Source organism: Podarcis raffonei, chromosome 13 (assembly GCF_027172205.1).
Source record: "Podarcis raffonei isolate rPodRaf1 chromosome 13, rPodRaf1.pri, whole genome shotgun sequence".
NCBI classification, from domain to species: domain Eukaryota; kingdom Metazoa; phylum Chordata; class Lepidosauria; order Squamata; family Lacertidae; genus Podarcis; species Podarcis raffonei.
The window spans coordinates 18,569,830-18,594,184 of NC_070614.1; the positions used below are offsets into that span (position 1 = coordinate 18,569,830).

At 46.6% G+C, this 24,355-nt stretch overlaps 3 protein-coding genes across 4 annotated transcripts in view; all 3 read right to left on the bottom strand.

The window, feature by feature from the left end:
- Nucleotides 1-1,700, bottom strand: part of CPT1C (carnitine palmitoyltransferase 1C) — a 56,188-nt gene extending 54,488 nt beyond the window's left edge. Inside the window, exons 1-2 of one of the 2 annotated variants that reach the window (XM_053362514.1) lie at nucleotides 1,314-1,700; nucleotides 956-1,009 (exon numbers count right to left, since the gene is read on the bottom strand). The gene's annotated coding sequence lies outside the window, so the exon portion shown is untranslated. The remainder of the gene's footprint in view (nucleotides 1-955; nucleotides 1,010-1,313) is intronic. The other variant, XM_053362517.1, reaches the window with a different exon arrangement.
- Nucleotides 1-24,355, bottom strand: part of IRF3 (interferon regulatory factor 3) — a 336,177-nt gene that overhangs the window by 22,983 nt on the left and 288,839 nt on the right. The window lies entirely within an intron of this gene.
- On the bottom strand, nucleotides 3,886-9,173 carry LOC128400365 (pro-adrenomedullin-like). Its single transcript, XM_053362549.1, has 4 exons — nucleotides 8,571-9,173; nucleotides 7,439-7,533; nucleotides 6,356-6,517; nucleotides 3,886-4,730 (listed from the first exon to the last, which is right to left on the bottom strand). Exons 2-4 carry the CDS (start codon nucleotides 7,522-7,524, stop codon nucleotides 4,502-4,504), a joined length of 477 nt encoding a protein of 158 aa, XP_053218524.1. The 5' UTR covers nucleotides 7,525-7,533; nucleotides 8,571-9,173; the 3' UTR covers nucleotides 3,886-4,501.

Here is a 24,355-nt window from a genome sequence, read left to right on the forward strand (position 1 = left end):
TTTTTATGGAGTTATATGTGAGGCTACATGATCTGACATGGAATAAAAGGGTGTGATCCTTTGAAGATACTTTGGCCTCCCGGAATTGCTTTTCCACCCACGAAAGAAAGCATGTTTGTTAATTTTGCTAAAATTAAAATGATTACAACATTGGAGGAGGGGTGTGTGTACGAAAGAAGCCAAGTGAGGAAGGGAAACAAAGACATCCACCCCCCACACAAAAAAAAGTATTTACTGGCCTTCACGTTATTTTTGACAGAGGAAAGGATTGGCTAACATAAGTTTTTCAGAGGTCTCACTTCCAGGCTCATCCCCAGACCTACTTAAGAGATTGTTGTTGTTGTTGTTATTATTATTATTATTATTATTATATTTTGTTCTCTGCCCTATACTTGTAGGTCTTAGGGCGGTTACAGCATAAAATCACAATATGAAAAACACAGATGGCTGCTTCATGTGACCTCAGAGGATCCAGGGCCACTGACCTCCTTACCTTCTAGAAAGTTGAACATGACAGACGCCGTTTCTCATCTGGTGGAATGACTTGGGAGTGTGTGTGTGTGTGTATGAAGTGGCATAAGAAAAATCCTATTTGCCATTAAGGTTTTGGAAGCAAGCAATTATCTCTGCCCCCACCATCTCATTACAGTAGCAAGCCAAGCAAAAGCAGTAGAGGCATAAATCGATGCCTGCTGGAGGGGACGGCCACTCGCCTGCTTGCCATTTCCTCCCCAAAGTCCCCCCCTCCCCACCCCACCCCCTCCAATCTCCATGTGCCAACAGATCATTGATCAAACCCCAGCCTTGGTATCTGCACAGGCTTGTCTATAAATAGTACCCTATGTAGTGGATGCCCTCAGGAAGCGGCGTCCAGCTGTACACAGACGGGCGTCCATAAACCTTGGCATCCCACAAGACCCCCCCCCCAGACCACCTTCCTTCAGCTATTACATACCTGTTCCACCAGCAGGTCTCATTGGGCTCCTCCGGAGGGGTCAGGCTGCCAACTCTGGGGAAATTAAAAACAACAACAAACCGCATCTCAGGTTAGATTGGGACCCTGGGCCTTTGGTTCTTTCAGAAGAAGGCACCCCCAGCCCACACAGCTACTCCCACTAGGCTCTGCTGCTCCCTCAGGGAACCCATAACTCACCACCACTAACCCATAACCCCCCCCCCGTCCCAGTGCCTTCCTCCCCCCCCCCCAGTTACTACGGACCCGGGTTGGTCTGGCCTCCCCAGCACCCCCAGAAAGAAGCCCTGTCTTGCCAGCAGCACCCACTAGGCCCGGGGTGGGGGAAGGGAGGGCTCACCTTGCGACCTCTCTGGGGTGGCCCCCCCGCCAAGAGCAACCGGCCCCAATTCCGGGGCTGAGCCATGCGCCGAAGCTCAGGGCTGGGGAGCAGGACCCCCCTGGCGACGGGCAGCCTTTCGGGGGTTCCCAGCGGCACCCCAGCTCCTCCTCCTCTTCCTCTCCATCCTCTCCGTTCCCTCCTCCTTCCCGAGCCGTTCCTTCCTCGCTCCTCCGGGTCCTTGCCCTTGGCGCCCCCCTGCTCCTCTACCCACTAGTCCGCCTGTCCTCTCCCGCCTGCCCGCCGGCCTCCAGCATCTCCCCTCCTCGTCACCGCCCAGCTGGCCATGCCGGCTCCGGCCGTGCAAGGATTTTCCCGAAATGCCCCGCGCCGCTTTATTGATGCTGATGCTGCTGGAGGTGGTCGGGGTTTCCGGAGCCCCCGCCTTGAAATCTTTGGTTCCGGAGGCGCCGCCGCTGACCCTCCTTTTTTTTTTGAGCCGGAGGGCGGGGGGGGGGGAAGGTTTTCCCAACCCCAGATTTCCAGTCGCCTTCCCCCCACCCCACCCCTCCACAATAGCCTCAAGTCTCCCTGTTTCACTACCCACCAGAGCACCAGTTTTCTGAACCTCGTTTCATTTCACTTTTCATTGCCTCCTTGTTCATGGAAGCAGGAGTTGCAAAATGAGTAGAAAATGTTAATGTGTGGTGTGTGTGGGTTCGTTTGTTTTTTAATAATAATCTTAATTTGTTTGTATTTTGTGAACCGCTCTGGAATGAGTCAGATCATGCCTAAGGCCTGAATTTAACTCCCCCGAGAATCCCAACCCAACCTGGTTTCCCAGTCCTCCCAGGCACTTGTCCTCTCTTCATTCTTTGCCCTGCTACCCCTTTTCTCTTTCTGTCCCTTCCCTCTTTCTTCCTGACACTCTAGTTCTCTCACAGCCTTCCTCCCCCTCTTATACAAACACACAGAGAGAGAGAGAGCTGCTGAAATTTGTGGAGAAGAGACAGGTCACTTTTAGTAGATGTCTGAGGTGATTGCTTGCAAAGGATTCCCTTCCCTTCTTGCACCACCCCCCTCCCACCCCCACCTTGGCTTTTGGGGTCCCTCCACCCCCACCATCCACATGAAATTATGCCGAAGAAGGCCACAGGCAGACCTTTGGGTGCAGGTCGCCCACCCCTGCTCAAAGAAAACAGGAGACCTCATACACATTGACACGTGCATCTCTAGCTCAAGGTTTGTCAACCTTGTGCCCTCCAAATGTTGGACTACAACTCCCATCGTCCCTAGCCATTGACTGATGGGATATAGAGTGCAACAACATCTGGAGCCCACTGCATTGGCTAGCCCTGGTCTTGATTAATTACCATCTCCACCTTTCCAAGAAACCAGCAGGTGTGGCTCACAGTTCCATTGATCTAAGCCACCTCTCTTCTTTAGGAGGAGATGGAGCATCCTAGTATTTTCTCATTCTTTGCATCCCTTTAATATATATTTTTTTCCGGTGGTTACAATGGCCAACCTGGACTGGAGATACCCAGGTCGAAATTCCCACTCATCAATGAATGGCCAATGTTGGGCCATCAATGAATTGCGCAATGTTGGGCCACCCTAACCTACCTCACAAGGTCGTTGTGAAGAGATAAAAGGTGGAGGCAAGAACCATGTATGCAGTTCCTTTGAGGATGGAGGTGATTAATTTGCAAATAAATGGTAATGGTGAGTGGGATATAGCCACTGATGATAAATTAACATGTGCCATTAAGGAAAGACAGGGAATATGCAGGAGAAATGATTTTGAGGCGATATGGAAGGTGTTTGTAGAATTTGTCGTGTTAAAACAGAAAGGGGCCAAACCGTCACAGGAGGTGTTGAAATTTTGGGAGGTTGGATAGTTACAATGGAATGGTCTCAGGGGTGGGGTGCACATTTTTTTCCATATCTATTTATGATTAGTTACTTTGTCAAAATAATAGTAGTAGTAGTAGTAGTAGTAGTAGATGGTAATGGCAACCTGGGCAGAAAAATACAGAAATTCCAACTGCTTATAGCTCTCAGTGATCAACAAAATGACAGCACAGATTATGCTCAGGTTATCTTCAACCAACCAATGGGTTTTTTAGGTGAGTGAAAAACTTTGTAACCCCCTTCTTTGGGAACAACAACCAGCTCAGAGCATCTCAGAGGTCCCAAGAGCCAAAGCAGAGTGCTCAGGAGCCCATGCCATTCTGTAGTTGTTCAGAACAACCAAGGCTTGAGAAAGGATTTCACCAGCTTGCAGCAACCCTTCACTGAATAAGGAGTATAACCACACCTCTGGCAACCAAACATGGGACTTCATCCACACTTCCTAGTTCTACCTAGGCACAAACTGGACTACATCAGTGCCTGCAGGAAGTGCAACAGGGCAGTACCAGGAAGCCTGGGATCTCTCAGAGAGGTGTGCCATTTAATTAACACCAGAGGGCGGCAGGAGGCGGGGACAAATTTGCATCCATTCCCAACCACTCATTTCGCCTACCACACTTAGCAACCTCACACTTAGCAACCTCAACCGAGCCAAAGCACCAAATAACACCACAAACAATTCCAGGTGGACAAATTTCTTTACTTGAAATCTCCTCTTGATGCAACTCCAGATGCATAAATGAAGCACAGAATCCCAGAAGCCAGGACTGCCCAGGAATCCCGCCACCCTGCCTGCGATGTCACATAGCCGGTGAAGTCCATTTGTATTTTGCAGAGGAGCTATTCTGCAACGCCGAGATGTTCCAGTGTTCTTTTCCGGGGGGGGGGGGCATGACCACTTTCCCATCCTCTTCCTTGGCTTCTATAGCATCCTCCTCCTGCGTTCTGGCAAAGAGCTGCTGCCCCGTTGGAGAGGGGGCTCTTAGCTTGACCACTGCTGAACACACAACTCCATTGAACACCCTGTGAGCCGTAGCAGCTATCCGCTCTACAGCCTTGCATCTCTATGAAGCTTTGCCTAGGCACCAGTAGCCCAAATCTTGAACTGGGATGGGGGGCACTAAAATGCTGGAGACAGAAGAAGACCCACAACCATCCCATGATGGTGGCCACGCTTGTAGTTGCCCATTGCCTCTGAGCGCTCAGGGTCACTGAGTGTGTTCTCTTGATCCTTGCGGCTTCTCAGAGCCTGGTTCAGTTAGTGCCCATCTTTCCCCTCGTCAGCATGGTGTCTCTTAAGTGGGAGTGGGCAAGCCATGCCCAGCCACCCGGCGTCTCCTGCGCCCATAGCCCATGGGATCGGCTGTGTCCTTGTTGTTCTTGCGGGATTCGTCCTTCTGGTTGTTGCCCCCATAACGGTACAGCAGATTGGCCAGGTTCTGCACTTGGCAGGTGCCAAGCTGGCATCCGCGCATGGAAGGCAAGGCCAGCAGGTGTCGGGGGACACGATGCCCAGGAGAGGAGCTGTGGATGGGGAAAAGAAGTGTGAGGAACACTAGGGTCTTATAGAGGACCTATGTAGGGGCTGGAGCTGGAGGAATGATCTCTTGAATGGGAGCAAAAGGCACAGCCAGGCAGTGATGGGGGATGATGTGAATTATAGTCCAGCGATATCTTCGAGAACCACAGGCTCCCTATCCATGCTATACTAGAGCTGAGGCTTCGAATCATAGTTAGAAGGGTACCCCAAGGGTCATCTAGTCCAACCCCCTGGAATGCAGGAATCCTGCTCACAGCAGTCCCTGGGTGGACTCGAACCACCAACCTTTTGGTTAACAGCCTGGTGCCCTGACCCATCGCACCACCCGAGGGACTCAGGCTAAGATTGTCATAGGGCTAGGAATTGGCTTTCGCCCAGCCAAGAGATGGCTTCATCTTGGTCTGGTCCAGTTTGGGGCCGTGATTAAAAAAAAGAATAGTGAAAGGCTAACTTTCACACTGGGGGGGGACGACTCAGTCTTCACTACCATCCAAATAACTACTATATAGGGACACAGGAAGCTGTCTTATACTGAGTCAGACTATTTGTCTATTTAGATCAGCATCATGCAACTGCAAATCAAGACTGGGTCATGCCCCAAACATGTGTAGGAGAAAAAATCAGTTTTGCCAGTGAATTCCCCCCCCCCTCTAACATGGTAATGAAGTGTCACAGTACTCCTAACTGCATCCACTGTTTTAATAGTTATTTCATTACTGCATCAGAAAAAGCTTCACCAGCAAAATTTCTGCCTATTGGGAAGCAAAACACCTCCCAAGTTAATTAAAAGGGGGAGGGGAGAGACAGTTTGGCAACTTCTGTCTGTAGGACGCATTTTACATATTTTCTGCCTGACACAAATAGGTGTTGTATGGTTAGATGATACGTTTAGCTTGCCAGGCTGTTTCACAAGCTCTAACCCCAAGGGAAACAATAAAATTTAAATTGTAAGATAGAGCGATTTTGTTCTTGCGAAATGCAGATCAAGCAAAATCAAGATTATTATATTCTAGATCAGACGTAGCCAGCGTGGTACCCTTCAGACTACAACTCCCATCATCCCTGGCTAGGGTTGATGGGATTTGGAATCCAGCAAGATCTGGAAGGCAGCACATTGGCTAGCCCTGTTCTAGATCTATTGTCGCACAGGTTTGACTGGTTGAAAGACCATGCCCTGACTCCCATGTTCTCTGGGAAGGTCTGAGGTCTACTGCGCTGGAAGACACAGCTCTAGAATCATAGAACTGTCGAGTTGGAAGGGACCTGGTCCAAGTGCCTGTAATGCATGAATCTCAGCTAAAGCATCCATGACAGATGATCATCAAGGGCCATAGCTCAGTAGCAGAATGTCCCAGGTCCAAACTCCAACATCTCCAGGTAGGGAAGAGAATGACTCCTGTCAAAAACCCAAAAGACCTGCCGCCATTACTAAGCAAGATGGGTTGATGGTATGACTCAGTATAAAGCAGTTCCCTGCATTCCTGGACGGGTGTGAGATGGAAAGCTGAAGGTAGTGTTCTCTAGAATAAGGGGGTGATCTAGTGGCTATATCTAACGGGGCTAGTCTGCTCTGAGTGCAGGGATGTTGTCCTTCCAAGGTGCCACTTACCTCTTCAACAGGTTCAGCTGGCTTCTCACTCCCTCCAACTGCTCCCACTTGGTGGACCTTTCTCCTGCTTCCAGCCCAGGCTCCTGCAAGGCTCTACCATCTGCTCCTTCGCGTATCTTCAGGAGCTGATTCAGGAAGGAGGCAAAAGGAGGGGGCTGCCGCCTGCAGAAAATAAGGTAGCAGGTAAGTAGGGTGGTTATAACACATTGATGATGGCCATAAGATGAGGGGAAGATCCCTCACTGTCTCATCAGAACATCAGAATCAGGCCAATGGACCATCTGGTCCAGCCTCCTGTTCACACAGAGGCCACCCAGATGCATCTGGGAATCCCACAAGCAATACCTAAGTGCATGGGCAAGTCCCATGATTGCGGTTCTCAGCAACTGATATTCAAAAGAACACTGCCTCTGACAGCAGACATAGCACATAGACATCATGGGGAGCAGCCATTAATAGCCATCCAGTTGCCTAATCCTCTTTTAAAGCCATTAATGTGCCGAGACCACATAACACCGGTCCTGAAAGACCTACATTGGCTCTCAGTACATTTCCGGGCACAATTCAAAGTGTTGATGCTGACCTTTAAAACCCTAAATGGCCTCAGCCCAGTATACCTGAAGGAGCGTCTCCACCCCCACCCGGACACTGAGGTCCAGCACCAAGGGCCTTCTGGTGGTTCCATCACTGCAAGAAGCGGAGTTACAGGGAACCAGACAGAGGGCCTTCTTGGTAGTGGCGCCCGCCCTGTGGAATGCCCTCCCACCAGATGTCAAGGAAATAAACAACTCTCTGACTTTTAGAAGACATCTGAAGGCAGCCCTGTTTAGGGAAGCTTTTAATATTTGATGAATTATTGTATTTTAATATTTTGTTGGAAGCCGCCCAGAGTGGCTGGGGAAACCCAGTCGGGTAGGCAGGGTAAAAATAATAAATTATTATTATTATTATTCAAGTTGGTGGCCCCATTGCTACCTCTTGTGGGATGGTGGTGGATTTTGTGGTTTATGCATTGTGTTGCCCTCCTCCTTACTCGAAACCAACCACCCTGAATCGCCGCCTGCCCATTTCCCAGCGGCTCACCTGTCTGGTGCTCCAAATGCCCTCCAGGGCTGACATGAAGATGTCATCAGCAAACAAAGCATCACAACAAAACTTCTTGAATCCATGATCCTGACCTGGGAAGAAAAGGGCAAAGATGAAGAAAGGGCAAAGATGAAGAAAGAAGATTCCACCTAAACATTAGGAAGAACTTCCTGACAGTAAGAGCTGTTCGACAGTGGAATTTGCTGCCAAGGAGTGTGGTGGAGTCTCCTTCTTTGGAGGTCTTTAAGCAGAGGCTTGACAACCATATGTCAGGAGTGCTCTGATGGTGTTTCCTGCTTGGCAGGGGGTTGGACTCGATGGCCCTTGTGGTCTCTTCCAACTCTATGATTCTATGATTCTATTCTATGAAGCTGTGCTATAGTTCATTCTGGCTCTGTTCTGGATTCCGTGTTCAAGGGGCACCTAAAGTATTAACAAAAATATATCTGAGCAGACTGCCTTTCCTTCCTCACCAACAACCACAACCCTCCACATATCTTGGATGAGGGTGCGATTTCAAGGCAGCCTGAGACTCAGCAAAAGCAGCACCTCTCCCTTACGGTGAGGTCTACAACAATGCATTTTGGTGCTCACAGAACTCGTCCGTGGGATATTTTAAATCGGATATGAATGCATGTAAATAAGTATTTTAAAATGAGGTGGGACCCTGGCAGGTAATTACTGCAATGTTTTGTTTGATCAATCAGTTAGATTGATCAATTTAAAAAAAATTAGCAACAAAAAATGTGCCCCCAATTAATTTTTAATTCAAGTTTATAAATTAAGCCCCAGAAAGGAATTTAATTAATCTGTTGGAAAACAGCGAGCCATTTTGAACCTTCTCCGATCACCCTGGAAGTAGCCAAGTGATGCTCACATCCAGCTCGTACTCTTCCCTCCCCAAACCAGAGGAATATATTGCATCAGCTATTGATAGATCATCACAGCCCACCTGATCAGTTCCATCCCATCCACACCTCTGGGTTGATAACATCTGCTTTACCTCCCAAAAGCCAAGAGAGGCTCACCAAAGCCCTTCTTAACCCAAGCCTATCAGCTACCCGAGAAGCCACAAAGCCCCTCTAAATCCCAGAGCACGCAGAAGTCCTGAGGAGATGGAGACACTTACCTGATATCTCCAGCGGTTCAGTCGAGTTGAGTCTGTTCTGGTCACTTTGACTCTGAGGCTCTGTCCAGCAGTAGCTGTTTAGTGTCCAGTCGCTGGGGTGGGTGTGTGGCTTTTATGCTACTGTTCAGGGGGTGGGACTTTTGGAGGAGCTTCCGAGACCTTCACAGGCAGACAGGATGGGGGTGGGTCTTCCCGGCTTGTTTGAAGGATAGGCAAAGGGCTGTAGCCTATTCCTTCCCACCCCCAGCCCCCAGCCCATGCCTTCCTTTTCATGCTTTCTGTCATGCACACATATTCACACTGGCTCATCCTGTCTGACTCTGCAGGGATTCTTCCCCCACCTCCGCTGCCTCCCCGCCCTCTGTTGACCTCCCAGACAGACAGACATGTCCTCAGACACACACGCACACACAGGTCTACACGTAAACGCCAGCTTCCCTGGTATTTTCCCTCCTCCCATCTTGAGATCTAAGCACCCTTGTATTCTCGATTTCTCCCACCACCCGCTGCTATCCTTCCCCATTCCAAAGGGCAGCTTAACATCAGCAGCCAACTGATGAGGAAGGAAGTACAAACACCTCGCCCAGTTTGTGTTTTGTGTCACCAGAAAAGCAAGGGGGCAGGTTTTTAAAAAACTGCATCAGGTGAGTGGGCTCAGCTGTTAGGTTGTACTGAAATCTGCACTTTTCCAAATGTTGCAATGCAGTTCCACTGCCAAGACATGTGCAGAAATAATAATAATAATAATTTATTATTTATGCCGTGCCCATCTGGCTGGGCTTCCCCAGCCACTCTGGGCGGCTTCCAACCAAATATCAAAATACAGTAATACATCAAACATTAAAAGCTTCCCTAAACAGGGCTGCCTTCAGATGTCTTCTAAATGTCTTGGTAGTTGTTGTTCTTTTTGACATTTGGTGGGAGGGCATTCCACAGGGCAGGCGCCACTACCGAGAAGGCCCTCTGCCTGGTTCCCTGTAATTTGGCTTCTCACAGCGAGGGAACTGCCAGAAGGCCCTTGGTGCTGGACCTCAGTGTCCGGGTAGAACGATGGGGGTGGAGATGCTCCTTCAGAAAGGTGCATATGCTAGGTAACACTGGCAGGGGGAAAAGGTAAAGGTAAAGGACCCCTGGATGGTTAAGTCCAGTCAAAGGCGACTATGAGGTTGCGCCGCTCATCTCGCTTTCAGGCCAAGGGAACAAAGTGGCACTAATAAATAAAAGTTCCAGGGTGGCAACAGAAAGCAAACTAAAAATGCTTTTGCAGTTCATCAGAACTATCCAGCAATATCAAGCTATAGGAAAACTGGTGCTATTAACACTAACCCTTCTAGCTGGTTAATTGATTTGGCAACTTCCATGCACATGACGTCTGATGCTAATCCCCCCACAAAGAGTTAAATGATAACTCATCAGAGGCAGCTATAGTTGCAAATGGAAACAAAATATCTGTGAAAGGAAGAGGAACAGGTTTGCTCAAGTGTGTTGCAGGTAGAAATACTGTTTGTAGCTGCTCAAATTAACAAATAAGAAAGCTTTGAGATTTTACATGCTACATTAAATTAAATTCATTGAGAAGGGGATTGTAAGAAAAACACTGGGGCCTAATTTGAATAATAGAGTGCCTGGTTTCTGGTGGGCAATCTCCTCCTTTATTTCCACACTGTGGCTGCAGACCAAATCACCTTGTCAGGAGAGCTATGAGATTCAGGTGAGGGTCATATGCCTTGTCAATGCCAGCAGGTTTGACCGGCCTACCCAGGCAGATCTCGGGCCAGTTCTGGATGAGGCCTGTGAGGAAGGTTGCCCAGCTGCAGACAGTGAAATTAGGCAGCCACAAATCAAGCCTTTTAGTTCAGATTCCTGGGATTCTCAAAGAAAGGATCTAGCAGTTTTTGAAAACCAGGATGTGCAGGTTTACCCTTTCCCCTTCAACCTATTCTTAGCCATGGGGACGTGCAGATGTGCTGGAAGCCTTGGCCAGCTGCTCGTGCCTGAAGGCTGACTCACACCTTTGTGAGTGGGGGGGGGGGACACGTTTACTAGGAGATGTGCCTGAAAACATAGGTCACAGCCGGTAACAGAGGAGGAAGAGGAGCTATGGCTATATAGCAATGGGAATAGGGCCAGGCAAATGGGATAAAGTTAACCAGGATACAGGATGCATGCAGGAAACAATGAAAGCCAGAGCCAAGACTTTTGTTCAAAAAATGAGGTGTCAGAGGTCAAACCTACCTGGTAGTTCTGCTCTCTGATGGGAAACCTTTCTCTTTTATCCCAAATGCAAGGATGCTGGTTGTGGTTGCTCTGTGGGTGAGGTGAGGGAAAGGCCCTCTTCATGTCATCAGGAACAACCTTTTCTTCATGATGGATAGCTGTGGTTAAATGCAGGTCTTGGAGCTCAGCCCCATCAGGGCGGAATACGCACCATACATTTATTGCACATTTAAATCACATGAATTAGCCTGAAGAACCATGGGAACTCTAGTTTAAGGGTGCTGGGAAGGGATCCTTACAACTCCCAGGATTCTCTGGGGGAAGCAATGCGCTTTAAATGCATGGTGTGTTCTCTGGGAAGGTACTGAAGTGTTTGAGGGATCCAGGGGGAATCGATCTTTAAGGATTCTCCAAACAGAGCCCCGTTCATTCCTAAGTACCACAAAATCCGACTTCATTCCTGACAGACTCCTCTGTTGACTTACCTTCTCTAAGAGAATGTAGGGGGCCTTAGCTTCTCATTCTGCCTGTCCTGATCTAATGAGTTAGAGAAGGACACCTCAAGAGCATTGCTAAATATAAAACAATGAAGCATTTAGCAGAAGTCCAAACCCTCCAAGTGTCCCTATTTTCCAGGGATAGTCCTGGATTTACAGAAGCCGTCCTAATTTCAGATTTGATCCCGGAATGTTTCGCTTTTCCTTAGGACATCCCTATTTTCATCAGAGAAATGTTGGAGGGCATGGAATTATCCGACCCCTGAGCCATCTGAAAGCAGCCCTATATTGGGAAGTTTTTTAATGTTTAATGTTTTATTATGTTTGTGAATATGTTGGAAGTCGCCCAGAGTGGCTGGGGCAACTCAATCAAGTGGGCTGGATAACTGTTGTTGTTATTGTTGTTGAATAAGACACCCCTATTTTCATCGGAGAAATGTTGGAGGGTATGAAAATCTCACTGAAGCAGGACTAGTGTGGCTTGTACAACTCTAAGCCCTGTCTCACTAAGCTCTAAGAGTGCAGCAAGCATTTGAATTTGGGTGATCTAGGGGGCATTGTGTGCTAAATACCTCAACAAAAATTCCTGAACTATTTAAGCAGATATAAGATAAGAGGACAAGCCCTTTTATGAAGCAGTAATTAGTTGTAGAACAGGAATTACAGAATAACAAAGAGGAATAAATGGACAGTTCTCATAAAAAAGAGAGATGTAAGAAGTGGACTGGTGGTTTCCAGCATTCATAAATGATCTGGAATGTGGTTAGAGGCATGAGGTGGTCAGGTTTGCTGATAGCACCGCATTATTCAGAGTGGTAAAAAGAAAAAGGGATTGCAAAGAGCTGCAAAAGATTTCTCCAGCTGAATTGGCATGGCACGTGATTTATTATGAGTAAGAGGTGTTGCATGTAAGGTTGCGAATACTAACTTCACATGTAAACTGATAAGGTCGGATCCTGTGGCAACGGACCAGAAAATGAATCTTAGGATCAACGTGGGAAGGAAGTGAAAACATCAACCCATGCAGCACCCATGAAAAACGTATATTTCATGTTATCGTTAGGAAAGGGATCAAAGGTAAAACCCTTAATATTGCAATGCCTTTACACAAACCTGAGCAGCGACTACACTTTGAATATTGTATAAAATTATGGTTGCTGTATCTCAGAAAGGGCATAATAGAGCTTGCCATGTTGCAGGAAAAGGCGAATGAAGAAGCTGGAACAACAGTTCCCTGATGAAGAAAGTTGACAGCATTTGGGCTTTCTTAGTTAAGAAAAATTGTGAGTAAGGGGGACATGATAGAGGTTTAAAGATGTATGTGTTGTGTGGAGAAAGTGGATAGATATTTTTCTTCTCCTCCTTTACACAGCACATAGTTAAGCTATTGAATTCATTACCGCACACAGTGGCTCTTTGAACACCTCACTGTTCATTACAACCAGCCTCTATCCCTTTGAGGGTGATATAAATATTAGGTCCTAAGTAAATACAGTGGTACCTCGGGTTACATACGCTTCAGGTTACATACGCTTCAGGTTACAGACTCCGCTAACCCAGAAATAGTGCTTCAGGTTAAGAACTTTGCTTCAGGATGAGAACAGAAATCGTGCCCTGGCGGTGCGGCGGCAGCAGGAGGCCCCATTAGCTAAAGTGGTGCTTCAGGTTAAGAACAGTTTCAGGTTAAGAACGGACCTCTGGAATGAATTAAGTACTTAACCTGAGGTACCACTGTACATCTTTCACACACACACACACGGCATGTGACAATTGGCACTGGCACCCAATGGGAGTTTCTTTCCTAATGCGAACCGCTGTTTAGATGTGTTAAATTTCACCAAGTGTGTTGACTGAGAAACAGAGGCTTAAACTTCCTCTCTGGGCAACCTGTAATCCAGATTACAATCTCCTCAACCCCTCATCTCCTAGTTAATAGTTATTTTAAGAACCACAGGGTGACTGCTAACCGCCTTCTTAATCCCAGGTGTAGCTAGACTGTCATATAGCTGTGAAAGGAAATTGAGCAAATTCCATGGAGGATTAATGCTGTCAATTACAGCTATATATAGTACCTCCACTGGTTGCTGGGGAAGCACAGTAGGAAAGGCTCTTGTGCTCTTGGCTGAATTATGGGCTTCCAAAAGGCATCGGGGTTGGCCACTGTGAGGAAGAGGATACTAGCCTGGATGGGCCTTTGCTCCAGAGTTCCCCAAACTTAGGTCTCCAGCCGTTGTTGGACTACAACTCCCATCATCCTTAGCTAGCGGGACCAGTGGTCAGGGATGATGGGAGTTGTAGTCCAACAGTCGCTGGAGACCCAAGTTTGGGAATCCCTGCTCCAACCTAGCAAGGCTCTTCTGATGTTCTTAACTTTTAGATGTATAATTAAGACTTTTAAATGTGGAATGATATGAAACACCTATCATGTTGGAGCCAGGATTAAACAGCAGCGCCCCATCAACTGTACAGTTGGGTGCAAATCCTAGGCCCCAGTTGCACCACAAATTTAAAATTGTATGATATGGCTTTGAAGTCCTGAGCACTGTGGCTTGTTAAGAACACCAGGAGACACTTATTCCCCTCACAGAATAATAATAATAATAATATTTATTTATTTATTTATACCCCGCCCATCTGGCTGGGTTTCCCCAGCCACTCTGGGCAGCTTCCAACAAAATATTAAAATACAATAGTCTATTAAACATTAAAAGCATTAAAAGCTTCCCTAAACAGCTGAGCTGCCTTCAGATGTCTTCTAAAAGAACTATAATTCCCAGAGTGGTTTAACCATCCACCCCTCTTCCCAGGGAACTCTGGGAACTGTAGCGCTGTAGGGGGAACTGGGGGTCTCCTAACAACTCTTGGTACCTGTAACAAACTATACTTCCCAGGATTCTTTGGGGGAAGCCATGGCTGTTTAAAGTGGTACAGTACTGCTTTCAAGGTTCCTTTTGTGGGAGCAAGAGAGAAGCATAAGGCAGTTTGTTTTTCATTCTGTCCTTGGCTGTTTATGATTTTCCTTAGCATCTGGAAGGAGCCGGAAAAAATATATACGTTTGTGGCGATGGAACAATGGGAGGGGGCAGGAGGAGGAAACAGCTGGTGCACAAAGTGGGGAAGGGGGCAGGTGTGGGTGAAAGACCAAACAGGGAATGTTTGGGACTGGGAGAAATCTGAGACAAGGGCGCACTGGTGTATACCTCTTCACTCCAGCAAAGGATACTGAAAGGATCAAGGAGAGACTTCGTTTTTTGTCAAGTGGGTGATCACAGAAAGGAGATCAGGGTGGGGAGAAAGGAAGATGGAGAGTTGATCATTATCTGAGAAGATGGAGGATAAGAGGCCAAAGGGCTCCTAGGAGCCTTGTTTAGCAGCAGGCCAATGACCAGAGGTTACAAGTTACCCTTTTTATGCCTCATCCACAAGTCCAGCTTACTCATTGCTTCTCGAAATTCCTGTGATCAGGAAGCCAAAATATCAGACAGTAGGACCAAGCATGTAAACAACCAACTCAACATTCGTCATCACGAAGAGAGTAAAACCCAGAGGAAAGGCATGAACGATGGGCGTGTGGAGGTGACTCACCTTCTTTGCCCTGGTACCCAACTGCCAATTATTAAATGTTTGCGTCAACACTTTTTCATTTAAGCCCGTTAATCGATTTTTCTTTCGTAATTCTTGGTGGAAAGACTTTTTAGCACAAAGATGGAGTTACCAACAAATAATTCGGTTGATTGGTATCTGTCTGTTTCGGGAGACAGTGGAAGAGCACATCTCTGCAGTTGAGGTCAAATCACTGGAGAGTTACAGTGCCTGCTGTGTACAGGAGAGACATGTTTTGTTGCAGCTGAGGCAGACAAAGGCGTCCAGTTGTGCTGCTGCAGATGCACCGTGGCGTTTCTGTTAGTATTTCACGCTTCCGATGCTGCAGATGAGATTGGTGTAAATCACATGCCTGTCTGGAATGTATGTACTTATTGTACTGTACTTTTGTTTTTATTTGTTCCTGTTCTTCTCTTGGAGCTGGAGAGAGAAGACGCCATGAATCCTTTGTCTGTACATAGTGTGTAAATAAATAAATACACACACACACACACACACACGTAGAGCTAAAGATTACGATGTCTCGCGCTTCTCGCTGTGTTATGCTAGAAGATTAGTGTGCATATATCATTTGATATATATCACTGAAGTGCACTGGAGAAGAAGGGAAATGCCTTTTCCAGAACTGTGCACACCGGAGGACGCTCTCTGCGCTCCTCCCAACGGTCATTCTTCCTCTGGTCACTGCTACAGATACACGACTTGACTGACTGTCTCCAGGCACTGCGTTTCCCTGCGAGGGGTTTCCACACGGCAGGGTGTTTCCGAGCACAATTCAAAGTGTTGGTGCTGACCTTTAAAGCCCTAAACGGCCTCGGTCCAATATACCTGAAGGACTGTCTCCACCTCCATCGTTCTGCCCGGACACTGAGGTCCAGCACCAAGGGCCTTCTGGCGGTTCCCTCGCTGCGGGAAGCCAAGTTACAGGGAACCAGGCAGAGGGCCTTCTTGGTAGTGGCGCCCGCCCTGTGGAATGCCCTCCCACCAGATGTCAAAGAGAAAAATAACTACCAAAGTTTTAGAAGACATCTAAAGGCATCCCTGTTTAGGGAAGCTTTTAATGTTTAATAGGTTATTGTATTTTAGTGTTTTGTCGGAAGCCGCCCAGAGTGGCTGGGGAAACCCAGCCAGATGGACGGGGTAGAAATAATAAATTATTATATTGATGTCACCAGCCTTCACGTCACATTTGCATACATCTTTGACCTGAGCTGGTCTGCCAATGGGCCTGGTGCCTGAAGCCAGCTCCCCACAGAGCACATCCTTGGGGAACCTGCCTTCTTCCTTTCTGCGGACATGACCAAGCTAGCGTAGACGTCGCTGAGGCAGGAGTGCAAACATGCTGGGAATGTGGTCTTGGGAGTTGATCTTTGAGGCTCCGTCCTGCCATGCAATGTGCAAATTCTTCCTCATATAGCACAGCTGGAAGGCATTGAGGCGTTGCTTCCTGGAAGGCTTACATTGCCCACATCTTCACTTCCATAAAGAAGCTTGCTCAAAATGGATGGGGCAATTCACATTTCAATTGAAGTTGCTCACGTATTGAGCACTTCACACGTGTGGCCATAAACTTTGCCATTCGTTCTGCCACCAACCTCTCCTTGTGCTTTCGATCCCAGGCTATCACCAGCCTTGGGCTTCGGGCCAAAAATGGAGTCAACCGCATGGGGGTGGTGGAATTAAGTGTTTGCTTCAGGGTGAGGTGAGCAGGGCCTCGGGAGAGGCTGCTCACGAGACTGCAGAAACTGTGGGAGGTGGATAAAGAAGCACACACAGTGGCGTAGGAAGGGGGCGTGGGGCGCCCCGGGTGTCGTTACTGAGGAGGGTGACAAAATGGCAGCTCCCGGGCTGCTTCCTGGCGGGGAGCCATGCTGCTTTGCCGGCGGCCTTCCCTCTTTGTTTTGACAGCTTGGGGGAGGCTTGGGAGTCGTGGCTGGGCTGCGCACTGCTGCCCCACGCTCCCACGCTGCTCTCTGGGGGTGGGCGAGCTGCGCCACTTTGCAAGCGGCCTTCCTCCCTTCCCCCTTCGTTTGGACAACTCGGGGGAGGCTCTCCCCCCCCCAGGAAGCAGCCCGGGAGTGTGGGGCAATGGCGTGCAGCCCGCGACTCCCAAGCCTCCCCCGAGCTGTCAAAACATCAGGAAGAGCTTTCTGTCAGGCAGAGCTATTTGACAGTGGAAAGAACTCCCTTGGGAAGAGGTGGCCAAAACACAACCTATCCTGTAGATTTAAGTAACTGTCCACAGTCGCCTGCTTGTTATCAGAGGCCCAGAATCCACATTCATTTGTAAGAGAATATTAAATAGTCAAACCATTTTTGCAGGCAAAAATAAATAGATTTCAATGTCGGGGGGGGGGGGACAATAAGTTTTCTGCACCGGGTACCACCTGACCTTGCTACGCCACTGAGCACACATATCAGGTCACCTTTTCCTCAGAGGCCTTTCCTTGCCGGATACAACACCTTAAGAGTCCCGGCTCATGTGCCATAGTGACACGTTGCTCTCCAGAAACTGGAAAGGAAGCAGAGTGCCCTTGTCGCTTCCTCCATTTAGAAACCACCTGCGTGTTTTGTCACCCGTAGTATTGTGGTGGCTATTTCCAGAGCCCGGGACCTTGTCTATATTTATGTTGACTCCGAGCATGTCCCTTGAACTTTAAAAAATGAATGTTTGGAGGGACAAAGGAGCGGAAACGGATGAGGAAACTAAAAAAAAAAAAAGTGCATCAAGAGAGAGCCAATTGTGTTCAGTACAGCTTCTCGTAACCGGGGGCTCTTAGAAGGACACATTCCAGCAAATGCAGTGTGTGAATTTTGGAAGAGGGGGCATTTTGCAGGGGTTTCTCAAACTTGCCACTTAGACATTATTGTCCTTTTGGGGGGAAACACTCTAAATGTGCATTTTTAAGAAATGGGATCGGATGTGGGGGAATATTTTTCTTGATTTCCCTCCCCCTTCAACCTTCTGACTTTTGGACTCCCTCCATATATTTATGGAGGGAGTCCAAAAGTCAGGAGGTTGAAGGGGGAGGGAAATATATATATATTGTGGATTCACGATGATTTGTGCTCATTATGGTGTTGGGGCAGTTGTAAGTGATTCTGCTTTCAATACCCAAGGAGTGAGGAGTGGGGATTCAAAGCCTGGTCTCCTAAGCCCTAGTCTAGTGCTCTAACCATTACATCGCACTGGCTGCCATTAACAATTATAAAGCAGCAAGCAAGAACACCACTATCTTGGTCTATTTTCCAGGTGAGAAGGCGATGAAGACTGACGCTCCTTCTACAGGTCCTAATAGAAGGTTCCTTCAAACAGAGAACTGTCCTCTGAGAGCCCTACATATTCAGTACTCTGTAAAGTAAGACACACCCAACATCCCAGGAGTGTCATGAAAAGGCAGCAAGTTATTTCATTTATTATTCTTGTATTTTGATGCATTCCCTCTTTCTTTCTTTTTTTGCGATACCTAAGTGTATGTCTAACAGTAGGGCCAGCCACCTCATGAGGTGGCTAATGGTAGGGCTGGCCAGCTCAATCAGGAACCCTGTCTTTGTAGGCATCCAGCCATCTTATTTCAGATCCTATTGCCAAAACTGGGGGTGGGAAAACAATTGCGATACACAATATAAAACACCGCATGCCCCATTCCACACAGATCCGGAAAAGGGTTAGCAAGATGGTAGGAGAGACTGAGTGGATGTTGATTCAATAAAAGGACGCAACTCTAGAAGGTGAAGTAGATGGAGCTTTTTTGTTTGGAAGAAAAGGGAGTGGGGGGGGGGGACAGGATAGAGGTGTATAAAATTACACGTTGTGTGGAGAAAGTGGACAGTGAGAAGTTTTTGTCTTCTCATAATCCTAGAATCTGGGGCTTTTCTATGAAATGGATTGTTGGAAAATCCAGGGAAGACATAAGGAAGTACTTCTTCAAAAATCATGTTTTTAAACTGCGGAATTCACTGCTGCAGGATGTAGTTAAATATATATATATATTAGAGTTTATCAAGAAAAACACAAGTATTGTTTTCAAATATCTTTTTTATTTTTGTCCAAACATTAATCCAGAGGCAAAAAAAGTAAGAGTGAAAAGAAAGAAAGAAAGAAAGAAAGAAAGAAAGAGATAAATTAAAAAGGCAGGGCTTTTTTCTGGGGGTGATACAGCAGTAAGCAAACCCCTAAACATTTTGTGAATCTAAGTTTGGCCTCATTGAGGGGCAGTATTTCAATATGAGTAGGAAAATGAGAGTACACCTAAATATTTTTTTAAAGAAAAAAGCATTGGAAAAAAGGAATAGAAAAGGAATTAAAAGATTGAAAAAAGAGGGGTGGGGGAGAGAAATTAATATGCTTAAGAACTTCCGATTCTTTCTCTGTCTGCTATATATAAACATTATTCACTACATCCACTCCAGTGTAACACCGAATAAAGACACTTTCCACAAGCCATTATCTTCAGTTCTCAAATCCGAGTATCATTCTTTTTCACGCAAATTATTCATTATTTATTTTCCCACTGCCACAGGGTGTAGTGATGGTCGCCAACCTGGGTGACTTTAAAAGGGGGTTAAAATTCATGGAGGATGAAGCTCTCAAGAGCGGCCAGCTTTGATGGCTGTGTTCTACCTCTGCGGTCAGAGGCCTCAGAATCCCAGTTGCTGGGGAATGTATGTTGTCCTCCTGCCCTACATGTGAGCTTCCCAGAGGCGTCTGGCTGACCCCTGTGAGGCAGGATGCTGGCCCAGATGCCACCTTTGACATGATCCAGCGGAGCTCTCCTTACATCCTTATGTAAGAAGTGGGAAGAGCACCCAACAAGACAGCGCAGGTTGAGGAGGAAATAAGGAGGATGCAAAACTGGTCGGTCTCTAGGTCAGTGCGCCTGGTCCTCGGTGTCATGCTCCCTGTTTTTGGCAAACTGCATGTTTGCATGTTTCCCCTTCCCAGTAGCTTTTCCCAGAACCGAGAGGAAACAAGTCACGATGCCTCAGATCAGCTGTATCCAGCGGATAAATATTTATTCTAGGTGCAAAACACAGGACCTGACTCACAGGATGCCAGGGACGTGTGAGTATTGGGCATGTGTTTCCCCATTCGAGACCTGTTGAGATAAGGAGGCATTTTCCTCATGGAAGAAACGAAAACACACACCCAAGAAATCACATGTTTTGAGGACTGAGGTAAGCAGAACTATTGGTATAGTTGTAGGATCACTTGTCTCGTGACTGTGGAGTGTATTTCTGGAAGGCCTCCCGTGCGTGCTCTGAGGCCACACACATTTCTTTGTCCAGGATCTGGTAAGAAGGCATTGTCTCAGTGCAAGGACAACAATTGAGTCAGACAAATGCACTCAAAGGTGCAGGTCAGGGCCAGCACCTGGGGAGAGGTGTTGAGGCATCTGATCATAACCTGCATTTTAATCAAGGCTTATATTTTGATCAGATTCCTGTATTCTAAAAATGACCTTAAAGAAATATATATTTGTAAATGTTTGTATCTCTCATGCCAGGCAGAAACCATACTCTGGCAGCTGTTTATCTTCTTGATCAAGGGCCCCCCTGATCTATAGCAGTGTCTCAGGGTTGTAAAAGGAAATTACAGGCTGGGAGCAAAAGGTCACACTGACCATACAAATTATAGAATACAATCAAGGTTGCAAAAACACAAATAGTAATAATTATTGTGCCTCCCATTAAACTTGAGCCATATCTTCCCAAGGTTAAAAGGGCAAGAGCTAATACAAACAGCAGCTGGCTAGGGAAGAGGCTTCTCTCTGAAACTGCTTTGAATCTTTAGAATTTAGAATTTAGCTTAGCTTTTACTAAGTTCCCTTTCTTCTAAAAAAACTATATATGTTATGAAATATTGGCTTAAATGTAATTATGCAAAGGATTTAGAAAGTAAGAAATCATAGAATCATAGAAGAGTTGGAATAGACCACGAGGGCCATTGAGTCCAGACCCCTGCCAAGCAAGGAAAAGCACCATCGGAGCACTCCTGACGTATGGTTGTCGAGCCTTTGCTTGATGACCTCCAAAGAAGGAGATCTTTCATTGATAATGTGTGGGGAGATGAACAAAAAGATCTGTTCAGATAAAATTAGCCATCATCTGTTTTGGAGTGAATAGGGCAATAGGGCAAAAGATGAAATGTTAGTTAAGGCGCCTAGTCTAGGGCAAAAGGTTATTTGGTAATTAAGGTGCCTGGTCGAGGTAAATGTAAGATATATGACTACTTATTTGCCAATTATAAATAGAAGGAAATATAGCTCTTTGTCTCCCATAAAAGGTAATAGGAAATGGGTGTATCTTTTATGATTGGTTCTAGCAAACAGCCAATAGGAATTTTAACCAGGCTGATTGGACAGAGGCAGCCAAAGGAGGAGCAAGGGGGCTGAGCTGAGGGAATATAAGTGCTGGCCATAATGGCAGGAGGCCAGGCCAGAGCTTGGTAACCATATACCACTGTGCCTCTTATTTATTTGTCTGACAAATAAATTATTATTTTAATTTCTCTATTGCTGCGTTGAATATTTCATTCCAGCTAAGCGTTAACCACAAGCAGGGTGCTACAGTGTGGCCAAGTGAGAGTCCCAAGGCCAAACATATAGGCCAAAAAGAGATTGCACACAAACACACACTTATAGATTTAAAAAAATCCTGCCAGTAGCACCTTAGAGACCAACTACCGTATATTTCGCTCCATAAGACACACCTAGTTTTTAGAGGGGGAATGCAAGAAAAAATATATTCTTTAACGGGAACGCTGAGCAGAGCCTGTATGCATCCCAGGCTCTGCTCAGTGCTCCCTTTTACGAGCCGCGTGGAGCGTGTGTGCTGCTCTTGGGGGCTTTTCCCCAAGGAGGGAGAAGGGCTTTTCCTTGAGGTGGGGGAAGGGACTGAGGGGCTATCCCAGAAGCTAGAACAGCAAGAAAGAGCGCTGCCTCTCACTGTTCTGGCTTCTGGAATAGCTGCGCGAAGCCTCCTCGGGACAGCGGGATGAAGGTTCCCGCTGCCCTGAGGAGGCTTCGTGCGGCTAAGCCAGAAGCTAGAACAGTGAGAGGGAGCGCTGCGCAGTGATCCCTCTTGCTGTTCTGGCTTCTGGGATAGCTGCATATCCTGCACTCGCTCCATAAGATGCACACACATTTCCCCTTACTTTTTAAGAGGGAAAAGTGCGTCTTATAGAGTGAAAACTACAATAAGTTTGTTATTGGTATGAGCTTTCGTGTGCATGCACAATTCTTCAGATATCTGAAGAAGTATCTGAAGAAGTGTGCACGCACACAAAAGCTCATACCAATAACAAACTTAGTTGGTCTCTAAGGTGCTACTGGAAGGATTTTTTTTGTTTGTTTCGACTATGGCAGACCAACACAGCTACCTGCCTGTAACTACACTTATAGAATGTTATACAGTTTTTTTTGGGGGGGTTACCCTATAAATTAATAAATGGTAGGATTTTTATTATTTGGAATGTGAAGGGAGAAATACAAGCTGCAGAGGAATTCCTGAGCTAGCCTTTGCAAAACGTAAAGGGACACGAGTGGCACTGTGGTCTAAACTACCTAGCCTCTTGGGCTTGCTGATCGGAAGGTCGGCAGTTTGAATCCCCGCGACGGAGTGAGCTCCCGTTGCTCTGTCCCAGCTCCTGTCATCCTAGCAGTTCGAAAGCACACCAGTACAAGTAGATAAATGGGTACAGCTGTGGCGGGAAGGTAAACGGTGTTTCCGTGTGCTCTGGCACTCGTCACGGTCCTCTGTGCACTAGTAGCGGTTTAGTCGTGCTGGCCACATGACCCGGAAAGCTGTCTGTGGACAAAAACCTGTCAAGTTGTCTTGATTCTTCAACAGTATAATTCAGGGCGGAGAAATCACATAAGCGTAGGATTGTAGAGTTGGAAGGGACCATGAGGGTCATCTACACCACATCCAATTCCCTGCAATGCATGAATCTTTTGCCCAACATGGGGTGCAAAACCACGACCCTGAGATTAAGAGTCTCGTGCTCTACCAACTGAACCATCCCAGCTCAGCTCATTTTGTTGTTGCCATGTTAAACAACTGGGCACCAGAACTGACTGCTGATCACCCATGGATGTAGCAGTAGATCTCAAACCTGCCTTCTACCCAGTGCCGGATTTATGTATAAGCTGAACAAACTATAGTTTAGGGCCCCACTCTCTTGGGGGCCCCCAAAAAATTAAAGAAAAACAACAACTGGATGTACATTTCCAAAATATAAGACAAAAAACAAATAAAATAAAACCTACATACAGCAACAGTGTTTTGTGTTGTGTATGGACCTATTAGGTCCATAAATTACCATATAACATATATTCAACACAAAAAACAGCGACAATTTGTTGTTGGCAAAGGACAGCTGGACATACAAAGGGCCCCATTACCTTCAGTAGCTTAGGGCCTCATCAAACCTAAATCCGGCCCTGCTTCAACCAGCAAGTGACCTTGCTCCCCTGAGTTACACAGTTTCATTGCCAGGACTGAAGTAAGATGCAGACGGAAATAGGGGAGTGGGGCCATCTTGTCCTTTGCCTCAGGCAGCAAAACGTCTTGATGGGGCCTTGCTCCCATTGATTGCAATGGGTTTTGCATGACTTCTTATGTGCTTAGGAGACCATCTTAACAGATCAGGACCTTGGCTGGCAGTGAAAGCCCAGGGTCTTGCTAATCTTCTGAGCTCATGATGAAGGCCATTTGGGGAAATAAAAACACATGGATCATGCTGGGAAATAAACAGAACATTTTGCCCAAAGCTGGTGGGAGAGGAAGAGCGTACAGTATTATCTCTCAACCCAACTTTCTCCCTAATTGCTTGGTCTGGAAAGTCCCTTCCGAAGGAGAATGGACTTGGAAGCAATTGTTCTTGATTCCCAGAAAGGTAACCGGGATATGGACTTTGAATAAACTCTGCATTATACCGTATATACAAACACACATGAGTCCCCACAGAGGTCGGAAAACTACCTACAGTCACATTTCTGATTCCTGGGAATATCAGTTTCTCTACCACAGACCTCCAGTTCCAAGTAGCCTTAGCAAACTACAGTTCTCTGGGGGGAGGTCATGTGCTTTAAATGTGCACTAGATGCTCTTTAAATGTATGGTGTGCAGGGTGGATTTGATTTAAATCAAATCAATTTAAATCATTAGTCAGTAAGACTTGATTTAATTTTTTTTTTTGCAGAAAGACTCATTCTTGCTGGTATAATCTTAATATTTACAACCAGATGAAGGTTTCATTTTTGGAATAATAAATTTTCAGAGTAGTTTTTACAGTTATATCAAAAATTACTGATATAAAATAATGTTTAGGGGTACTCTCATTTTCCTACTCATATTGAAATACTGCCCCTCAATGAGGCCAAACTTAGTTTCACAAAATGTTTAGGGGTACGCGTACTCCTGCGTCCCCCCAGAAAAAAAGGCACTGCATAGACAGATAATTAT

Coding starts and splice junctions, on each gene's coding strand:
- LOC128400365 (XM_053362549.1), bottom strand. CDS start 7,524: ATGGATTCAAGAAGTTTTGTTGTGATGCTTTGTTTGCTGATGACATCT. Junction 6,518..7,438: donor GCATTTGGAGCACCAGACAG/GTGAGCCGCTGG, acceptor TATTTTCTGCAG/GCGGCAGCCCCCTCCTTTTG. Junction 4,731..6,355: donor CAGCTGAACCTGTTGAAGAG/GTAAGTGGCACC, acceptor CCCCATCCACAG/CTCCTCTCCTGGGCATCGTG.